This window comes from Heloderma suspectum, chromosome 5 (assembly GCF_057233095.1).
Source record: "Heloderma suspectum isolate Gila_16-S chromosome 5, 16-S_ref, whole genome shotgun sequence".
In the NCBI taxonomy this organism is placed as follows: domain Eukaryota; kingdom Metazoa; phylum Chordata; class Lepidosauria; order Squamata; family Helodermatidae; genus Heloderma; species Heloderma suspectum.
The window spans coordinates 65,133,984-65,156,144 of NC_139462.1; the positions used below are offsets into that span (position 1 = coordinate 65,133,984).

Consider the following 22,161-nt stretch of genomic DNA (forward strand, 5'->3'; position numbering starts at 1 on the left):
TTTGAGGGGCCCCCAGGAAAATAGAGGGCACTGGGAAAGGATTCAATGATGGCTCTTTTGCTGCAGCTGCTCAGAGCCCCTTTCAATGCAGAGTCGCAAGGGGAAAAAATGAAAAGCCCACCCAATTTAGTGCACGCTGCCCCTACATTTGCCCAATCATGTTACATGTCCTGATGCTGGATAAAAATGGATACACCCTTCACTCTCATGAAATGGTTTAACTTTAGAGTGCATAAGATGGCAATGGACTGTTCCTTGGTATTAGGAGCGGTTGAGTGATACAGTCAGACCCAATACAGAGATATGACAGAAGTATTCACCCTGAGGGGGAAGCTGGTTAGGAGAAGGCAAGGCCAATGCAGTGAATCAAACAGAGATATAGCAGGAAGCCTCCTTGCTCTTTGGATGAGTGGCTCAGAACTCACAGGAGCCTTTGTTATTTCTTGCAGCACACTAGCATTTTTTTCACCAGTACGTTTTTGTGCCCACACAGCTTGGAAATTATTGATCTAACATAACAAGATTGTTCAAGAGAAACTAAACTAAGATAAAATTATAGAGTAGCAAGCCACCTAGTACAACCCCTATTTGATGCAGGAAATCCAGAGCCAGAGCATCTCCAATGGATGGCTGTTCAGCCTCTGCTTGAAGACCTGCAATGAAGGAGAACCCACCACCTCTTTAGGTAATTGGTTCCATTGCCAAATAGCTCTTACCATCAAGATGTTTTTCCCAGCATTGTGGCTTAATTTTTTTAAAATGGTATCTCATGTACCAAATACTTATTCAAAGATTATAAACACAGGAGGATGAGTTCAAACGTACCCCCTTTTTTGTTGTTTTCACGTTACTGGGTTTTCCAGTTGAAATGCCAGATGTGTTTCCAATTGGTTTCTCCATAGGAAGTGGAGGAGGGCTTTCTGGAACTTCATTTAAAGCTGAAAAAGTATTAGTAATTTGTAAATGTCACCAGTTATACTGCAGAAATATTGAAACAAAAATAATAACGGATCTTATCGTTCAAATGGAATTGCAACATCTCTTTGTAAGCATAGTTCCTTCATCCTGACCAGGATGTGTGTCTATTTCTAGGAATACATGAACATCAGAATAAAATCAAGGACCCAAGCACACATGGCATGGACTTCTTCACTAGGGATTGTGATGCACTGGAAAAGGTGCATTATGTCAGACTTTCCAACAGATGTTGGAGAGATTAGACCAGCTCTTCCCAAATCAGTGTCCTCCAGATATTTTGAGCTACAATCCCCACCATTCCTGACCACTGGCCATGCTGCCTGGGGCTGATGGAGTTGAAATCCAAAACATCTGAAGGTCACCAAGTTGGATTAGACTTTTACTGAGATACAAATCTCCCATTTCTGTACTTTAAAAACTGTCCATCTTTGCCCATACATGACCTCTGCAAACAAATAATCTATTTCCTCCAGCTGTTACACCCTCACACTTTCCTTGGGCTAAGAACAATAAAAGGGGGAAAGAACTAGCATCAGCCCTGTGCAGGCATCCTCCTCCCATGTGATTTAGAGTTGTGTGAAATGAAGTGTGGGGCTATGCTCAGCACACTGCCCCCTATGTCATGTTCCCATTGCTCAGCTCCGTTCTACTGGCCTCCATGCAATGGAGGGGGAGGTCTGAAGTAGAACCCCCCTGCACAAGCATGGCCTCAACTGGACTCTCTCCCACACAAGGTCATCTACCATCAATTGTCCTGCATTCCAGGACAGGGAGAAGCAGGCAAAAACCACCACATAGCCTGCCCCAGCTGGACTTCCCCTTCCAGGCTATCTCCCATCAACAGCTCTGTGGGAAGGATTCCAACAGAGGAAAGTAGATGAGGATAATACCAGACAGCTGCTCCTGTTCTAACTGGATGCTCCCGGCCCCCAGCTAGGAAGTACCCTGATTATTTTTTTTTTTTTAAGTTAATATTGTTTATTGTGATTTTATTATGTTTGTGTTACTTGTAAGCCACCTTGGTAGAATTTGTATCCTGAAAGGTGGCATATAAATAATTGTAATAAATAAACTGGGGTATAACATTATAATGGGGAATGCAGACCACTGGAATCAAAAGTGAAAAAATGAGATCAGAACATTTTTTCGTCTCTTATGGGAAAGGGGAGATTTTAAACTAAAATCATAATAGGTACATATTTAAAGCTTTCCCTTTGAAATACATGGGAGTTTAAAGCACTTCATCTGGATAGGGAAGGAGCCTGTGGGAAGGAGGACCAGCCAGCTGTACCAGGTGGATCCTGAGCCTGCTTCTGCCCCTGCCAAACAGGTACTTAAGGCGGGGCTGCCAGAGGCAGTGCCTCGGCATCGCACCAAGTGCGACACTAAGTGCGCACTTAGCGTCACACTTGGAGTCGCACGGAACAGCACCTGAAGACCCACCCACTTGCCTCTCCAGAGACACCAGCAGCCACAGACACCAGCAGCAAATAGCAGCAGCAGAGGGCAGCAGCTTTAAAGACCAGGGAGAAAGGGGCAAACATGGATCTGTTCCTTCTTAGCTGCTGTTCTCTTTCATCTCTTTTATCTTTTATATTCTTTTACACTGTTGTACATTTCATATCCTAAGATTTTAATATGTGCCTGGGAGGACTATTGAGCAACTCAGGGGGTCGGGGCGGTGCCACTATAACTGTGGTCACGGGCAGGGGGAGGTATGGCATTGGGGGATTAACAGGCCAGCTGAGGAGAAGAGGGGCTAGACACCTTACAGCTGTTCCCTCTTCTGGTTCTTCCCCCAACCTGATGGTTCCTGGCAGCCTTACCAGTCTGCCCTCAGGTCTGGTGCTGCTGCTGCTGAATGCCAGGTCAGCCCAAAATAAAATCTCCCTCATCCATGATTTGATTGTGGATGAGGGGGCTGACCTGGTATGTATTACTGAGACCTGGGTGGGGGAACTGGGAGGGGTCACTCTTTCCCAGCTGTGCCTTCCTGGGTACTCAGTGCAGCACCAACACCGACTTAAGGGTCGGGGAGGGGGGGCTGCCATGGTCTATAGGAATTCAATCTCCCTCTCCAGGCTTCCTGCTCATTCGAGTGCAGATCTTGAGTGTTTGTACCTTTTGTTGGGTACCCAGGACAGATTAGGGATTCTATTGGTGTACCGCCCACCCCGCTGCCCATCAGACTCCCTGCCTGAGCTGACAGAGGTGGTCTCGGACTTGGTGTTGAGGACCCCTAGGATGATGGTCCTGGGGGATCTCAACTTCCATGCCAAGGCCGCTGTATCCGGGGAGGCTCAGGACTTCATGGCCGCCATGACAACCATGGGGCTGTCCTAACATGTCATCGGCCCAACGCATATAAAAGGACACACGCTTGATCTGGTTTTCTCGACTGGGCAGGAGGATGGTGATCTGAAAGTGGAGGAATTAACATCTGTCCCTTTGTCATGGTCAGATCACTTCCAGCTGGGGTTTAGACTCCTGGCAGACTTCTCCCTCTGCAAGGGTGGGGGACCTATTAAAATAGTCCGCCCCCAGAGATTAATGGTTCTCGATGGATTCCAGAGGGCTTTGGGGGATTTTCCTGCTGGTATGGCTGGTGCTCCTGTCGAAGCCCAGCTCACTCTGTGGAATGCAGAGATGACTCAGGCGGTTGACACGATGGCGCCCAAGCGCCCTCTCCCTCTGAGCACAGCCCAGCCAGCTCCTTGGTATACACCTGAGCTGAAGGCAATGAAGCAAGAGGGGAGACGGCTAGAACGCAGGTGGAGGAAAACTCGTGCTGAGTCTGACCGAGCACAGGTAAGAGCCCACTATCAAGCCTACTCTGTGGCGGTGAGGGTGGCAAAGAGACAGTTCTTTTCCACCAGCATTGCATCTTCTCAGTGTCGTCCAGCGGAGATTTTCCGAGTGGTTTGTGGCCTGTTACATTCTGGGCCAGGGAGAGAGACAGTGGAACCCTCGGTGGCACGCTGTGATAAGTTTGCAAGGCACTTTGAATATAAAGTCGCTCAGATTCGTCATGCATTGGACACCATGATAAATGCAGTTCCATTGGTAGAGGCGTTCAGAGCACCGTCTGGTCCAGTTTTATTGGATGAGTTTCAGTTACTGAGGCCTGAGGATGTGGACAAGGTGCTTGGCCAAGTCCAATCGACCACTTGTGTGCTTGACCCTTGCCCTTCATGGCTTATTAAATCAAACAAGGAGGGGATGTCTGGCTGGGTCCAGGAGGTTGTAAATTCCTCCTTGAGAGAGGGAGTGGTGCCTGCCGCTTTAAAAGAGGTGGTAATTAGACCACTCCTGAAAAAGCCTAACCTGGACCCAGGGGATGTTAACAATTTTAGGCCAGTGGCCAACATCCCCTTCCTGGGCAAGGCGCTTGAGCAGGTGGTTGTAGGACAGCTCCAGGCACTGTTGAATGAAACGGATTATCTAGATCCATTTCAATCGGGCTTCAGGCCTGGTTTTGGAGCGTAAACTGCCTTGGTCACCCTGTGGGATGACCTCTGCCCGGAGAGGGATAGGGGGAGTGCGACCCTGTTGATTCTTCTGGACCTCTCAGTGGCTTTCGATACCATCAACCATGGTATCCTTCTGGATAGGTTGTTTGGGATGGGAGTTGGAGGCACTGCACTACAGTGGTTCCGCTCCTACTTGGATGGCCGATTCCAGAAGGTGGTGCTGGGGGATTATTGCTCTGTGCCATGGCAATTGTGCCATGGGGTTCCACAGGGCTCTATTTTATCCCCTATGCTGTTTAACATCTACATGAAACCGCTGGGGGAGGTTATCCGGAGGTGTGGGCTGAGGTGCCATCAATATGCGGATGACACCCACGTCTACCTCTCTTTCTCATCAAAACCAGGTGAGGCAGTGGCTGTTCTGAATCAGGGCCTGGGCATGGTAATGGACTGGATGAGGGCCAATAAACTGAAACGCAATCCAGACAAGACGGAGGTACTGTTAGCGGGTGGTTCGTCTGCCCGGCTAGGTGATATTCAACCTGTTCTGGAGGGGGTTGCACTCCCCCTAAAGGATCACGTTTGTAGTTTGGGAGTGCTCTTGGATCCAGAACTGTCACTTGAGGCACAGGTGAACTCAGTGGCACGGAGCACTTTTTATCAGCTTAGGCTGGTATACCAACTGCGCCCTTATCTTGGCAGAGATAGCCTAGCTACAGTTATCCATGCTCTGATAACTTCTTGTCTGGATTACTGCAATGTGTTATACGTGGGGCTGCCTTTGAAAACGGTCCGGAAACTTCAGCTAGTCCAAAATAGGGCAGCAAGATTGTTAACAGGGACTGGCCTCCAAGCCCATATTACACCAGTACTTTTCCAGCTGCACTGGCTGCCAGTCCATTTCCGGGCCCGATTCAAAGTGGTGGTACTAACATTTAAAGCCCTTAACAGCTTGGGGCCAGGTTATCTGAAGGATCACCTCCTCCCATATGTGCCTGCCCGGACCTTAAGATCATCGTCAGTGGCCCTTCTCCGTGAGCCCCTGCCAAAGGAAGTGAGGCCGGTGGCTACTAGGAGGAGGGCTTATTCTGCTGTGGCACCCCGGCTCTGGAATGAGCTCCCTAGTGAGGTTCGCCTGGCGCCTACACTGTATTCCTTTCAGTGCCAGGTGAAGGCCTTTTTATTTTCCCAGGCATTTTAGCATTTAGCTTTCTAAACTTTTAGCTTTGCGGTTTTATATCTGTATTTTAAACTCCTGCACTGCTGCTTGGTTTTATTGTGGTTGTATTGTTATATTGTGGTCTTAATGTTCTATATTTTTTAAATTGTTTTATTGTGTGCTGTTTGGTTTTAATTTTTGTGAACTGCCCAGACCGGCTATTGGGCGGTATTGAAATGAAATGAAATGAAATGAAAGAATGAATGAATGAATAAAAATATATACTGCTGATATACGAAGTAACCATGAGCTCTTTTCTTTGGCAAAACAGCACAGTATAAGTGCAAATAAACAAATAAATATTCATACTTTTGTGAACTATGCTGTAAAAGAAATACAGCATTGCCTTTCCAGGCTCCTGGGAAGGAAGCATCTTTTTAATGGAAGCACATGTGGATGTCACTGAGCAGGACTTCTTCTGTCATTATGTAGGCCAAATCCAGCTCTCCTGGGATCCCAATCTGGCCCTCTGGGATTCTCCCACCCTCTTGGCCCCGCCCCTTTTGCCTTCAGCCCCACCCACCACTGGAATGTAGTCCCTGAGAGCTTCTCTGAAACGGAATTTGGCCCTTGGGCTGAAAGAGGTCCCCACTCTTGCTGTTCGCTAAGGAATAAAAGAGGTACATGGTACAAAGGAAGTTGCCTTACATCAGGCCAGGCTGTTTGTCCATCTAGTCTACTCTGACAAGCAGTGGCTCTCAGGCAGAGGTCTTTCTTGCTACCTGATGCTGGAGATGCCAAGACTGAACCTGGAATCTTCTGCATACAAAGCATGTGCTCTGTGACTGTGCTTCGTTATGGGGCCTCCCCATGTTCGAAAACTGAGACTGTGCCAGAAATCTCTTAGAATATTTCAGGGGTTTAAAGAAAAATTAGGTTGTAATCTTAATTCATGTCCTAGTGAATACACTCAACTGAACACAGTGAGACTTCTGAGTGAACGTGCATAAAATTGTGCTGCCAGAAATGTTTTTGTTCAGTTCCTCCCACTCCTGAGTCTGTTACAGTGGTCTCATTTGGTTTTCATATCTGTTAGAACAGGGATGGAGAATGTGTGCCCCCCCTCCCAGATTGTTGGGCTACAATTCTCATCACCCATCACCACTGGCAATGTTGACTGGGGCTGATGGGAGTTGCAGACTGAAAACATCTAGAGGGCCACTCATTCCCCAGCACTGTTTTAGAGAATCAATATACAGATTTTAGAAATAATGTCTGTCCTCTTTTAGGCCTGAAAAGGAGCAGTTCAAAACAGGATGTGCTTGTACAATACATCACAAGATGGAGGACTGTAGCTACATTGCATGATCTACTTGCACATAAATGTGTATCATTTGAATGAATATGGTGATAGACAAGTCTTATTCCATCAGTTCAATCTTCCATCCATTTGTTATGATCATGATCCTAGGTAATAATAGCCCACAAAGTTCAAAATCACTATTTAGTACCTTAAAGTGATAAGACTAGCTTACAGCACATTTATGTATGTTGGCTTTTGAGAGGATTTTTATTACAGTACATGTACCTTAACACCAGAAAAGCTGCAGAATGACTCAACACATTTTTAGGATTGTATATGTTTGAATTTTCTCTAATGTACAGTAGGCCCAGTCTGAAGCTTTGCGAAGACCCTTGGAGAAATGGGTCTTCCACAAACAAAAGATCATCCCAAATGTGTGCCAACAGGTAATTTTAAAAGATTCACTCTCTTCAGCATCAGTCAGAAATCTGGCCTTACTACACACAAGACAATCCAACTCTGGTTAAATCTGTGCTGGCAGTTTAGAGATCAATATGATTACTCCTCTGCTGGAAGACACTCAGATATGTGATAAACGTTCTTGCCAACATTTTGAGCAATTATCAAAAAGTTCAGTTAGGAAAATATTGTTTTAAACTATTCCTGCTACTTACAAAACATTCTTAACACAAGAATGGGAATTGAAGCCACAGAATTGGGGGTGGGGACTTGACCCCAGTGTTTATAGGTTGCTTGGTATTGATGGGTTGCTCGGTAAAGGTAGGAAATGCATTATGTACATGTTCATTTGTTTCACATGTTTCATAGTTAAGTCCTGGCTTAAACTAAGCCTTAGACATAATTCTAGTTAATTTAGGACAGAAGTGCCAGTTCTTCTGCCTGCCACGGTTTAGCAAGGCAGAGATAACAGGGATAAAGAAGTTCTAACTAATAAGAAATCAGAAAAAAATCAAATTACACTTTAAATGTTGCAACACATACACAAACTGGTCTGGTGGCTCTTCTCTGTAATTTCCTAACTTTGTGGGAGTTGTCCTGTGTTGAGACACAAGAATAGTCAAGATATAATGCAGATCTGCAGACATCATGAACAGATGGGACAACAGGGTAAAATTGCTGCAAATGCCATTCTAAAATTTGGGATGGTCTTTTTAGTTACTTAATGCTACACTTCATGCAACCGCTGATTTCTCATTCAAGTCAAATCTCGGTCTGCATTGTGCAAGAAAGCATTTATACACAGTGGAGCTGAAACAAATCTGTAAAAACAAACCTGAACGGAATGCTGGAACATTCACAACATTTTTGCTACCCAACAAAAGGTTTGCTAAAGAATTCAAGCATTGCCCAAATTTAGAATTACAACACTGAAAGTCACATTCAGGGAATTTATGTTTTGAACTTACATTCAAATTTCAAATCTGCAAGAATGTTCATTTCAATGCTAGCTTAGATGACACGTTAACGAACACAGGATTACATGCTTCCTTTCTTGTAAACACAGAAAGCTCATATACCTTTGATTCTTCAGGTTGTGAACTCCATTTTTTCAGTCATTATAATTTTAAAAATCACTTGTGTTTAACAGCAAATTGTATAGTTTACCAAGAAGCTATTTTTAAAAATTTGGTGAATGGAGCTGAAACCTTAAACCATAGTGAGGACAAATGACATTCCTATACACACATGAATCTGGGAAAAAGTCCCATTGAAGTTAGTAGAATTTACTTCTGAGTAGACTTGTCTAGGATTGCACCGTAAGCAGGTTATCCCCAAACACTCAGTCCTATCTTCTAATAAACATTTTTAAAGTTGTGATAGCAGGGTAACGTAATGTATCAAAAGTTAGCTTAGTTGCAAGTAGCTATAGCTAATTCATTATGTCGAAAGAAAATCCTGAAAAAAATTATTCCTCAATGTAATATTTTCCCAAATCAAGCAAAATACATTAACCATTAAGTTATTACCTTTTGCTGGTTTAGCTGGGATTCGGATCACAGTAGGTTTCCGTACAACAGCTGGTTGGATTGCCTGTTCTTTTGCAGGCTCATGTTTGGAAGGCAAATTGACAAGATCTAAAACCCCACAAAAATCGGGATATTATTTTGTTTAAATTCAAGAAGAAACATCAGAAACATCATTCATTATGGAAACATTGCTTAATATGCTAAAGGGATATATCTATGCGACAGAAATGTGGAAAATACCCATACTGTACATGTTGACTGTAAAGGTGTTCATAGTCTGGAGGTTTATCCTTGCAGACCATCTTTGTTCCTGAATATCTATTGAAATGATCGTGCATTATTTACTCTCCCACTGGAACTAAATCCACATTGTTGTATCTGATGCTTCTGCGGAAGATATAGTTTAAACGTCATTGTCTTGTTTGTGTCATTTCTGTCCACAAAGCTGGTTAATGATAGAAATTGGCTGGTAAACTACCGTAAATGGGATCTGCAGCAAAATATTTCATAGTATCCTCCCACCTAATAGGATTGCTTAGCATTTCAGACAACTATTCCCTCTAAGCCAAGCATTCCACACACACACCATTTCCAACTGACACTCAACATTACACGGCTATTGAACATGCTCAGCCCTCACTGGGCTGTGTTTTGGGGGTTCTGCTACCTTGGGCTAGGTGTTTTTTCTTGTACTTTAACTAGTAAGCCTCCTAAAACACACGTCACCTAGCACATCTGGATTCACAGGGAAGAAGGCAGAGGCCACCTCTCCCTGCCTGTTATTTATCATTGGTCGGTGAATCACCAGCCATGCATGGGCTCGCAAGCATCCTGGTGACTCAGTTTACAAAAACTCCATGGATTGTAGCAAACAAGACTTACTCTGATGCCCTGTACTTTTTTGCCATACAGCCTGTCACATCAATCCCATGAAACTAACTGCAGGAGCAATGCCTGCTCTTTGAAATGCTTAGTTCCATTCCTTTATAGAGCTAAATTAAAGCTTCAAATAACCTAGGGGCTTCTTAAGAGGAGAATCAGTGCCTCAGTAGCATTTTTACTGTTGTATGAACAAGGGACCAGTTGATTTCACAAAACCATACTTCATATAAAAAGTTCAAAAATAATGACAGCATTCCTTTGAACTGAAGGAATTCTGCTATCCCCACATGTTGAATAATTATCTCGCAAAGATCAGCATTTAATGTCACTGTTCTAGTTAACACAAATGTCTTCAATTCTTGTTCTACAATTCGCTAGAGGCCAAACATTAGACACCCTTGTGAATATGACCAATATGTTGCATTTACTTTTCTAACAACAATAATTTATATATTGTTTTTCCTAAGTGTTCATTATGCTTCACATTATTGGAATCATTCTTACAACAACAATGTATGGGGCATTGTCTTGGAGATTTAAACTGGGGATTAAATTACAGGATTCCCAGTCCACATATTTTATTTATTTAACATATTTAATAAATCATGCTCTTAACATCTATGCAATTCCAGCAATGCCAAGGGAAAATCTGAATATATTAAAACTTCATTTTGCAGAGGTACTATGGACATTTATAGGAAAGCTATGTTAAATGCTAAGCAGAGTCCTGATTCAATAAACCATCAATCATAGGCTAGTTCCTATTCCTATGTGCCAGCACCGCTGTGTTTGAAGTCTGTTCCTACAACTAAGGCCAATTCTGCCAGCAGCTAAATAAATTCAGGATCCATAATGAAAAGCAGACAGAACTCCAACTTTACATACACCTTAATAAGACATGATTTTTTAAAAAGAAAAAATGGTATCATACAATTTCAAACAATGATTCACTAAATTCTAAAGCAAAGGTATGTTGAATGTATGCCAAATGCAAAAATCCATATCTACTGAGCCTGGGAGGAACTCGAAATACATTACAAGTAGAATATTATTATATGGATAATATTTTCAGTTCCTCCACTGCAGGGGTGCCGAACTACTTTTGGGTGTGGGGCCAGATGATCGCCCACACAGCACCTCGTGGACAGTGTGATGTTAGGTGGGCATGGCCACATGACATCATTTAATCCCTAGCACAAGGGCCAGGTGGGTCTTCCACCTAGTGTTTGAGCCAGGGACCAGGCTTTCCTGGCTAGGGAAGCCCCTCGCATAGCAAATCTGAGCCGGACAAGCCCCTGCCACTCTTCCAATGGGGAGCAATGAAGACTAGCTCAGCTCAGCTTAACACAGCTTTCCTATAAATGTCCATAATAGCTCTACAAAATGAAGTTTTAATATATTCAAATTTTCCCTTGGCATTGGGAGCTGTAACAGTTTATGCTAAAGTTTATGCTAAATAAATAAAATATGTGTACTGGGAATATGTGTACCGCAATGGGCGAGGGAGATGGGGCATGCAAAGGAGAAGCATCTGAGTCCCCTTTGCTTCTCTGATGGAGGTGCACAGGAGACTCAGCTGCTTTGCCTGCCCTGCCTCCTTCCCCCATTGTGGGAAGGATGTGGGGTGGACCAGGCAGAAGGGCACTCACCCACATGCCCTGATTCCTGCTGCTATCTGTGAGCTCAGATAACGGGGGTGATGGGCGTTGGGACTTGCTGGTGCTGCTTTCCCCAACAATGCTGCCGGCCCTTATCCCTTTTGCTAGCTCTGATCTGAGATAGCAGTGAGAGGATGCCCTCTGAGGGGATTCCTCCAGGGGGCATGGCTTTGAGCCAAAGCCCCACCCCCTGGAGGAACCCCAAGAGGCTGCACAGGCCGGATTAGGCCCATGGGCTGGAGGTCCTGCACCCCTGGCTCTGCTGGAACTGAACAGTTCCTCTACTCTTCCAGAAAGCTGAAGCTGAAGATTGCTTCCCATCCCCAAAGGCAGGGCCTAACCCCAAGCTAGCTGTCCTCCTGAACTTGAGAGGAGAATTTACCAAACAATCTAGCCAGACTTTAATTCCAGATAGAGAGACACATCCACCTGTACAGGCCACAAATGAATGAATTTTGCCCTTGAGAAATACATTTTCCAGACATACTAATGTCACTATAAAAATCTGCATATACAGATATAGATAAAGATATCTTGTAACCATTCTTCTAAGAAGCCCCTTTTTCCTTTTAAAATCTTACCTGATTCTGATCGGGTGAGTTCTTGAGCAGTCCCAATCGGGTTAAGAGGAAAAACATCATCATCAAAGCTGATGAGATCTCCTTCCCCAAATGGTGTACTCTGAACTGGAGGTGCTAAGAGGTTGCTTGCAGGAGGCTCTGCTAGGGATCTGAAGGCATTAGTCTGGGCAGCTATGGAGAGCCTGGGAGCAGCACTTACTGGTTTCAGTGGAAGTATAGGAAGAGCAGGACTTTCAAAAGAGACAGACTTCCTGGGAACCAGTGGCCTAGGAGCAGGAATGGGAGATTTTCTCTGTCCATCGCTGTTCTCTGAAGCTGACCTGCTCCCTGAATTAAGAAGGCCATTGCTACTGCTTTTTACAGTGACTGATTTCGGTTTCTTTGGCAATTCAGGCTTGTTTATAGTGCTGCTTCCAGCTTCCTGAGGCTGAAGGGGCCTTTCCTGGGAAAGGGCCTTTAGTTTGCTTTCTGTCCATGAATCCCAGTCACCTGATGCTCTGTTAACTCCCGGCTTCGGTGCCACCACAGGTTTTTTTGCACTAATGACAGGTTTGGGGCCTAATGAGCGTAGAGATACTTCTGGCTTCTTTGTTGATCCTGAACCTTCTGTATTTGCTTGCATCTCAAAAGCTTTAATACGTGATACTATACTACTTTGGCTCTTGTCTGTATCCATGGTCTCTGTCACCATATGATTGTCCCCACAGTTGTCATCTAGTACAGATCCCAGCTGAATTGAGGGTGTGTCCTTTTCAGTCCTTGTTTCTTCTTGATTGTCTTGCATGTGATTTTGAGTACCTCTAACAACAGGTTTTAGATTGCCTTTCGATCTTGGTTTTGGTACAGGACATATCACAACATTAGGCTTTTCCTGACATGTCTGCACTTCCAAGACAACTAGGAGTTCCTCATTTTTGGAAGGATTGCTGTTCAGCAGACAGGATGAAGGTCTAGGTGGCTTGCATGGAATTTGTACAGCTGCAAAAAGAAATGGAAGCTTCAAAACTTATTTTGCTTAAGGACACAGCTTTTAATCAATTAATCAGTTAGAGTTATCCATTTCTTTTTTAAAAAACCCAATCAACTTGAAGGTTTTTCCAATTAATTACAGAATCAGGCAGTTGGATGGGACATCACAGGCTATCTGGTCCAACTACCTACGCAATGAAGGATCTCCAACTGAGTGACAGATGTATAACACAAGAACTTATAAAAACTGCAGATTGTGAACTTCATCTTAAAAGAGGCATTCCACATGTTCTCTCCCATGCAGAAAGGAATTACTCTTCTAACATAATACCTGCTGCAACACATGTGTCATAAAAATGAAAAAAGGAAGCTTCTTCCTGCAGAACTATTGTTTTTACTCAGATGGCCTTCTCTCTGTCCCATCAGCCAGGACAGCTAGACTGGTGGGGACGAGGGACAGGGCCTTTTCTGTGGTGGCCCCCACTCTGTGGAACTCCCTCCCTAGGGAACTCCGCCATGCCCCCTCTTTAATGAGCTTCCGTCGTGCATTAAAAACGTGGTTGTTACGGCAGGCATTTGGGGTGGGTTAGGGTATTTTAGAAAATGTTTTTACTGTAGAATTTTATTGTTTTAAACTGTTTTATTGTACGCTGTACATCGCCCAGAGTGGCTGGGTGACCAGCCAGATGGGCGATTAATAAATTTAATAATAATAATAATAATAATAATGCGTATTTAATAGAGCAATTAACTGATTAAATTCATAAGATTAATCAGCTAAGATTTCTTTAATTGGGTGACTGCCTTAATTCTGCTACATCTTAACTGAACACATTTACTTCTGTTACTTTTTTCCTCTCATACTATCTTAATCGGATATGATACCATGTAGTTTCAGTTACTTTGTATGTGTGAACACTGGTTTGGTTGCTGCTTGAAGCACATAACGCAGCTTTTGTAAATCATCTCCAGACGTGGTTTGGCAATTTCAAACACATTATTGCAACACACTAACATCTGAAAAAAGAGGTCATGTTTGAGTCCTTGTGTCACCAGAAACTGTTTGGGGAGCACGTCACAACATGGTTTGTCATCTGCACTTATGCAGTTGTGTTTCGAGCAGCAACCAAACCACTGATTATTACCATTTATGACAAACTATAATTGCAAAGCAGTTTTATATTTCCCATTTTCAGAAGTGGCAAAATATACTGAAATCTAGAAAACAACAAATAACTGTTCCACTGCATAAAGTAAGAGATGTTTGGTTCAAGAGAACTTTGCCCAACTATCACAGAAAGAAAAAAATATAAATGGTTTAATTCTCAGTTAAATAAAGGATTCTTATAATTGGCTACAATTAGGAATGGACAGTTGTCTATTTCTGGTCTGTATCAGTTTTGCATGTGTTCATTCATAAATCCATTTCCACATCAATTTGCAATTTATTTTTAAACCACACAAAAAGTTGCATTACCTTGAATGTATTTTTCACAAAAATATCCATTTTGTATGCATCTTACCCTAAAATACACATTTGTGTATATATATTAACATAATATATGCATTTTATATGCATTCTGGTACATTTTGGAACCAAGAACTGTATTGCAAAATTAGGAGAAGTTTGAAAATCAAAGGATAACTGCATTCCAATCTATGTACTAGTCTAGGAAGTGCAAATCAGACTGTTTTGAGTAAAAATGTGACCAAACAAAATTCTCGAACATCCCTCGCTACAGCCAGTTATCTGCAAATCTGTATGTTCCTGTTTTACTATTTAGCTGTTTTAATGCTTTTTTCACTTCTATTTGTTTTCAAAATAAATAGTAGAATATTTAATTTCAGCTGGCATGGAGAGTGTGGATCCTGATGCCTCAAGGTCATGGGGAAGGAAGATCATAAACACCTATAGTCACATTTTTACAGCAAGGAAGGGGAACTTCCAGACCAATCCACCCCGTGGAGGTTCCCCATTTGACCTGCAGAAGCTCGTGGAGCCCCTCTTCTCCTCAGGCTCCACCCACTGGAGGCAAACAGGGAGAGGAATCCCAGCTGTAAATTATCAGAAATAACCCCTAGGCACCACTCCCGTCCCCAAATGGGCAGGTGAGCTGCACACTAAGGGGAATCCCTATTATCTATAGTCACTTATTTTATTTTTAGAACTGCGTGTGGCACAGCTGAAAGTATGGGACAGAGTCATTCCAACTGCTTTTCAGAAGTTCCTCAATGGGGCAGGGCTCTGCTGTGAAGCCTCTCCCCCTTGCTGACATCACCCTGTCACACCCCACCCATTCTGCTTTCCTCTATGCGGGGAGAGGCATGGAGGAAAGAACTCAGCCGGTGCTTATAGCAACAGCTCCTCGAAACACTGGCTGAGTCCCTGGCTTTGTGAATGTGTCCCTGGGCTGTGTCATCAGCCCAGCTGGAACAGGAATCCCCACTGTTATCACTGATCGGAGCAGTTCACAAAGCCAGGGCTTCAGCCGGTACTTGGAGGAGCTGCTCATTTAAGTGTCGGCCAAGTTCTTTTCTCCATGCAGAAAGAGGCACAGACCTCCATGCGGGGCTTCACAGCAGAGCTCTACCTCCACTGATATCCAGCCCACCAGACTGGTCTGTGGGAGAATTTCTCCACTCCTGCTTTAAAGATTTAGGAACTTCTGAAGAGCACAGTTCGAATGACACTGTCCCATAACTTCCGCTCTGCCACATGCAATTCCAAAAATAAACGATAGCAGATGGTGTAATTGATTTTAGAGTTAGACTGGTTCAATGCTAGCTTGCTTGCTTGCTTGCTTGCTTATTTATTTATTTATTTAATCGCCTATCTGGCTGGTTACCCAGCCACTCTGGGCGATGTACAACAAAACAGTTAAAACAATAAAATTCTACGTTAAAAACATCATAAAAAAATACCCTAACCCACCCGAATGCCTGCCTGAACAACCACGTTTTTAATGCGCGGCGGAAGCTCATTAAAGAGGGGGTATGGCAGAGCTCCCTGGGGAGGGAGTTCCACAGAGTGGGGGCCACCATAGAGAAGGCCCTCTCCCTCGTCCTCACCAGCCTAGCTGTCCTGGCTGATGGGACAGAGAGAAGGCCATCCGAGGCTGATCTTGTTAAGTGGCCTGTCTGGTGCTGCTGGAAGCGCTCCTTAAGATAGGCTGGGCCGGAACCATATAGGGCTTTAAAGGTCAAAACCAACACCTTGAATTTGGCCCGGAAAACAATTGGCAACCAGTGCAACTCCTTCAGCACTGGAGTGATGTGATCTCACCAGCAGCTGCCTTTAATCTTGGATATATGAGCTAGGTGACAAATAGAAACATAGTGGAGCTGCTTAGTAGAATCCAGTGTAACAAACCCATACAACTCACCCATCAAAATGATAGTTTTCTTAACCAACATAGATTCCTTTTAATCATCATTTAGCTACAATTGACATTTATATACCTGGAGTGCTTTTGCATTCAGAGAAAACATGCAGATTACTTTTCACATTTATTCTTGGCAAATTGCTGATTATCTCTTCTGGAAAGTCAGTCTGTGTCGAAGATGTAGCAGTACATCTAGGATTAGCAGCACTGGCAGCATTATTGTTGCTGGTTGTGTTGACCTGCACTTGATTGATTTCTTTGATTACTTGCTCATACGAAGGTGGCTGCAAAACGAAGGTGTCACGTCAACTTTTACACGACACAGTGCATTCACAACTGAACATACATAAACCTCTTCCATGCCCTGAGTGCTGATGACAATACATTCTGATACTGCAATTATATCACTACACTATAGTGCCTGCTATATTACATATATTGAAATCAAATTCAGCCAAGGGGGAAAGCCTGTGCTTCCTCACCTCAGCTGGAACAAGCTCATTTGTTCTCCATGAAGCCTGGGTGTGAGACGATTGAAACACTAGCCCTTGCTGAGGGACATGATTTCCACCTGGAAACCAGGAGGATGGCCCAAGTGGTTCAGCTGCAACTATCGTGATTTCAGGGCGTCTGAAAGGGAAAAAAAGAAAAACACCAAAGTTAAAATCATAGTTACTGAATTTTGAAGAGTTGGGAGAGCTAAAGACTGTTCCTTCTTTTGACTCACAATTTGTGCACATCTTCAAGCAAGACACTGGGCCTCTCTGGGCTCAGTCTACTAAACAACACTTTCTCTCATTCTGCAAAATGCTAGAACTCCATAGATATAAACAGAATCATTTATAGCCACGTGTTTCTGTCCTCTGACATTTTGAGGGCTTTATTTTTTTCCCATGCATCTATAAAAGGCAATAGCAATCCCAAAAGTTCTCCCAATCCTCCACAAGCATTTTAGAATATTTGCAATGCACACAGGAGCTTGTCCTAAGCCATAGGTTCCTATAGTTAAGGACATCTGTTGCTATTGCACATGGAGAACACTGTGGTGGCCCAATCTCTAATGGGTGATTTCAATGCATCTCTTTACATGCATACACATACTGGATCCCTGCAATATTCAAGCTATTTATTCCCTAATCAACCTTCCATCAATAATGATGACCATTTCACTGGTTCTAAATAACTTAAGTTGTCTGATGGAGTCTACAGGATGAAAACAGGTAAAATCTGTTAAAATGCCATGTAGTTACATTGACAGATTAAAGAACATGGCATATAAAATAGAAAGAATTGAATGGGAACACTGTTTTTATATATGTGAGCAGTAGACAGAAAGAGTACTAACCGAAAAGAAAAGGGATAGAAGAAAATGTTAGATAATTACATGTAAATGCAGATTATTCGCCCCTTGCATACTTTCGCACTTGCAAATGAAAAAGATGGATAAAAGGCTGTTTTCCACAATCTTTTAATGCATGCTTGCCAAATGGCAGATTTAGGAACAGGTGGGATTCTTCCTGGTTAATTATAGGTTATTAATCTGGAACAAAAAATTGTAAAAGCATGCATAAGGAAGCAGCCAATATGCTTTGAACTATGGGATATTTTAAAAGAACTCTGCTTAGGAAATAGGACCAGCTCTTTTCTTATTGAGGCAGTCTTTCAGTTAGTTTGGCTCAGTGCATACTCTATTAGATGAAGGATGGGCTTTAAAATAAATGTTACAAGGCAAACAGATTTTAAATCTGTCTCACCAAAGGAGGGAGAGAGAAATAGAGAAAACATGAACACAAATAAAAACAAGACCAAATGACAATGACAGCAGGATTAGATGTAAACTCTCAAACTAGTTGAACTATAAATTAAATAGCAATAATCACATCATACCTTCTCTCTCTTTGCTGTTCACTGTGGCCAGATGTCCGAGAAGCTAATTTAAAAAAAAAGCCAACAGTTAAATTTGGACTATTGCTAATGTAAGATTGATATTTCAGTTCCCAAATTCTTGCTAAATCATTGGAAATAGATTTTCTATAGGTGAAATTTGATTATCAGTGAAATCATTCATTAACAACAGCGATCATTAAATTAAACACATAGGATGTTTCTTAAAGCTAATTCTTGAACTTTAAGTTTTGAATGGCATCTTTTTATGATGGGTCTTAAAGAATCTTCACGAGCCACACTTTGTGTGTCACAAGACAGGATACAAAAGATACATTCAAAATTGATTTGTAACACAGTATTAAATATAATTAAATAAATCATGGGTTAGTGTTATGTGGGAATCAGGTTTGGGGCATCCTATAAGATCAAGAGTTCTGTGTGAGTGTCGGACTTCATCAGAGCATTGCTTCTATATTTTAATGACCTTTTTCAAGCATGCAGACTTATATTTTAATATTGTCTTACAAAGCAATTTTGGATGTATCTCCTGTATGGATTAAATAAACCATGGATTGTTGAATTCTGAGTTGTTGAATTCTGAGTTGTCATGATGTGCATACAAAACCATACAAACAATGGTTTGTTAATCATGAACAACCCAGAAAGAGAATCCACTGTTTGTTGTTGGGTGTAAACTCTGGGTTGTTTAAACCACGGGTTGTTGTTATGTGTGGACCCAGAACAGTGGGTTACTTATGGGTTGTTTTGCCAGGCTATAGAGGCGGCAGACAAGAGTGGTAAAAAACAAAAACACCAGCCACTCTACATGCCAGTACTACAGCTCCACAAAGGCACTCAGGATACAGGGAAGGAGCAGGTGAAGAAGGAGGGAAACAAACCAGGGATTGAGAAAACAAACCATCGTTTCTTCAATCGTCTGCCAGACAAACCTGGGTAGGGTAACAAACCATGGGTTAAATAAATCATTGGGCAGTGTTATGTGAGAACCAGACCTGTATGTTCAAAAGTATGTGCCAATGGAGCTGCTTCCACCATTGAAATTATTTGGACAGCCCCTTAAATTAGGGATCTCTCTATGTAGCTCAGCTTTCTTGATGCTTCTGTTTTAATACAGACTTGTAAATTAAAAAATGTGTGGGGCAGGGGAGGCAGTCTGTCCACTTGCCCTGATGCCTTTCCTAATACTCATGCTCTCAAAAGACAAGGAGGAAGCTGCATAGGCACTTCCAATTAGCAGTGCACTGATTCCAAGTGTAGTCCTAGTACACCTTAGATGCTATTATCAATATTAAACTGTTATGTTGATGTTAGGCAGTTATGGTTTTAATGCATTTTTATTAAGCAAAAGGAGTCCACTACAGAGTCAACTCAGTATATTTTTATTAGTGTCATTAAAATTTTATTTGAATGTAACCTTTTGCATTTGTCTTATAAAATTAAAACAGTAACCAATTAACGAGGAGGAATGTTCTTGCAGCTGTATGATTTAGAGAGAAAACCTTGTTTTCTTGTGCAGAAACAAACTACCCTAATTACGCCATTGCTGATTCATAGCAGAAATCAGTAAAGCACCAGCTGGGGAAGGACAGCAGAAACATACCTCTTCCACGGGGCATATTTGATGTGCACTATTCATGAGTGCTGAAGGAAAAAAAGAAGGGATTACAGCAGAGGAAGAGAAAGGCAGAGAAAAAAAAAAGAATAAACCATGCTAATAGTGAAGATCTACTAGATTTCCATGGTTAGTCACACAAGAATATCACAGTATTTTTCCCCCATAAGGTAAGTTCCAGCAATTGTTTTAAATGCCTATTTTAAAATTTAGAACAAATTCATATTTGGCTTTTTTTTTTTTAACGCAGCAGCTTCATAATTATTTTAACAGAAAAATTTATGTTGGAAAGCCAGTGTGGTGTAGTGGTGAGATTGTTGAACTGGGAGCTGGGATCCAGGTTCTACTCCCCACTCGGCCATGGAAGCTCACTGGGTGACTTGGGCCCAGTCACAGACTCTCAGCCCAACCTACCTCACAGGGTTGTTGTTGTGAGGATAAAATGAGAGGAGAGGAGGAAGATAACGTAAGCTGCCTTGGGTTCCTTGCAAGAAGAAAAAAGGTGGGATATAAATGCAATAAATAAATAAATAAATAAACAATAAACAGAAAAATGTATCAGCCTTCCTTAGAAGTCTCCAGTAAAGAGGTGTCTATCTCAGACTACTTGATATTGCTGTGCTTAAGTGGACTTTGTTTCTGCTAGGGCTGTGCACTGCTTCATCCCGAAGTCCAAACTCCAAGCCGAAGCAGGGTGCTTCGGGCTGCTTCTGAGGTGAAGCAGAGGGGGCACAAAGTGGCACAGAGCAGGTTGGATCACCCCAAAGCACTTTGCCATGCTTTGGAACAATCTGAAAGCCCAGCTGCACCGCCCCTGCCACTGCCGCCTGGTCCCCAGCACCTTACGTGGCCCCCAGCACTGTACCTGGCCCCCTGGGACACGTGCTGGTAGCTGTCTTCTAGTTCCATTTTAAAATGGCAACTCCCTGGAACAAGAAGATGGTTGCTGGCATGCATCCCGAGGGGCCAGGAGCTGGGTGCTTGCATCGTTGCATCAACAACGATGACAACGACAGCTGCTACTGCTGCGCATTCTGAGGGCCCAGGTAAGGACCTGGGTGCTTGCGCATCATGTCAGGGTCCCCCCAAAGTGGGATTCAGGGGGCTGAAGCGGATCAGAGACCCCTGAAGCGAACGGGCCTGCCTTGGAAGCCCCAAAGCAGCCTCCGAGGAGGATCAGGGTGTCCCTGCACAGTCTTAGTTCCTGCTGCTCATAAGAGCCATATTCTGCGCCATACAACATGCAAATTATATTTAAGTTTAATCTGCAATGGCAGCATGGTCAATCCAGCTCTTTGTTTTAGTAGGTATCCATGTTGTGATGGCTTGCCAGATTTTCCTGTTGCTGGCTTTTTCTGTCACAGAGGCATTTCTGGATGTAGTTTAAGATTTAACCACATTCCTTTTATGCTGTCCTTCAGCCTTATACTCTTGTATTTGTAAAGCTGACGTTTTCTCCTTTTTGTCCTGAAGCAGAGCTGGTAGTGATGTGGAGAGATAAAAGCTAAGGTTTTGTGTGTGTGTGTGTGTGTGTGTGTGTGTGTGTGTGTGTCTTGAAAGCCAGACCATTCCTTTGTGATTGTTGTAGGAGTCAAACTCCACATGGCAAAAGTTTCTGCCAAACATGGTCAAATCAGTACTGGACCTGGTCCCAGAAAACTGCAAAGTCCACAGGTGCAAATCACTTCTGCTTGCAAAGGAAGGAGTTGCTAAATTTCCTCTCTGACTTCAGCTCTTTGTGTCGTGTTGAACCCCACAGCAGAGAGTTCCTTGACCTTCAGGAGTAATTTTTGGAGTAGGGGGAAGAGCTGTAGTGGGAAGGGCCCCCAGGAAAGGCCTCCTACCACTGTTTCTACAGTCACTGTATGGACGACGGCTGTGTCTAGCAATAGGTCTATGTTCCTCAGTGGCCCATTGTCCATATCCCTGCAGTCCTTTGGCTTACAGCTTTAAATTATAGGTTGCCCATTCTATAGGCCTGTTCACTTGTCACATTATGTGGAGAACTAGTAAATAGTGAACTACACACAGTATCTCCCAAGCCATTTGATCCAAAATATCCCTATTCTTTCTGGAGCTGGATGAAGTGGCCAAGGAGATACTATGTTCAAAAACAGTGCAAGCTAGTCATCACACATTGCTTAGTTTTTTTTTCTAAACTAGAAATCTTTATATTTATCTTCTATAAATGTACAGTGTACAAGATGTACATATATTAGTTGTTCAGATATCTAATTTGTAGAGAAAACACATTTCATCCACCTACCTAC

The 22,161-nt window shown here is 42.9% G+C and overlaps 1 protein-coding gene across 5 annotated transcripts in view; it reads right to left on the reverse strand.

Annotated features, from left to right (window-relative positions):
- Positions 1-22,161, reverse strand: part of SH3D19 (SH3 domain containing 19) — a 115,658-nt gene that overhangs the window by 32,070 nt on the left and 61,427 nt on the right. For 2 of the 5 annotated variants that reach the window (XM_084856251.1, XM_084856250.1), the window contains exons 4-10: positions 19,880-19,920; positions 18,259-18,301; positions 16,854-17,001; positions 16,448-16,655; positions 12,020-12,997; positions 8,899-9,006; positions 826-938 (exon numbers count right to left, since the gene is read on the reverse strand). In XM_084856251.1, coding sequence (XP_084712377.1) covers positions 826-938; positions 8,899-9,006; positions 12,020-12,997; positions 16,448-16,655; positions 16,854-17,001; positions 18,259-18,301; positions 19,880-19,895 — 1,614 coding nt within the window. In that variant the 5' untranslated portion in view covers positions 19,896-19,920. Of the gene's footprint in view, positions 1-825; positions 939-8,898; positions 9,007-12,019; positions 12,998-16,447; positions 16,656-16,853; positions 17,002-18,258; positions 18,302-19,879; positions 19,921-20,305; positions 20,376-22,161 lie in introns of those variants that run through there. The other 3 variants (XM_084856248.1, XM_084856249.1, XM_084856252.1) reach the window with 2 other exon arrangements.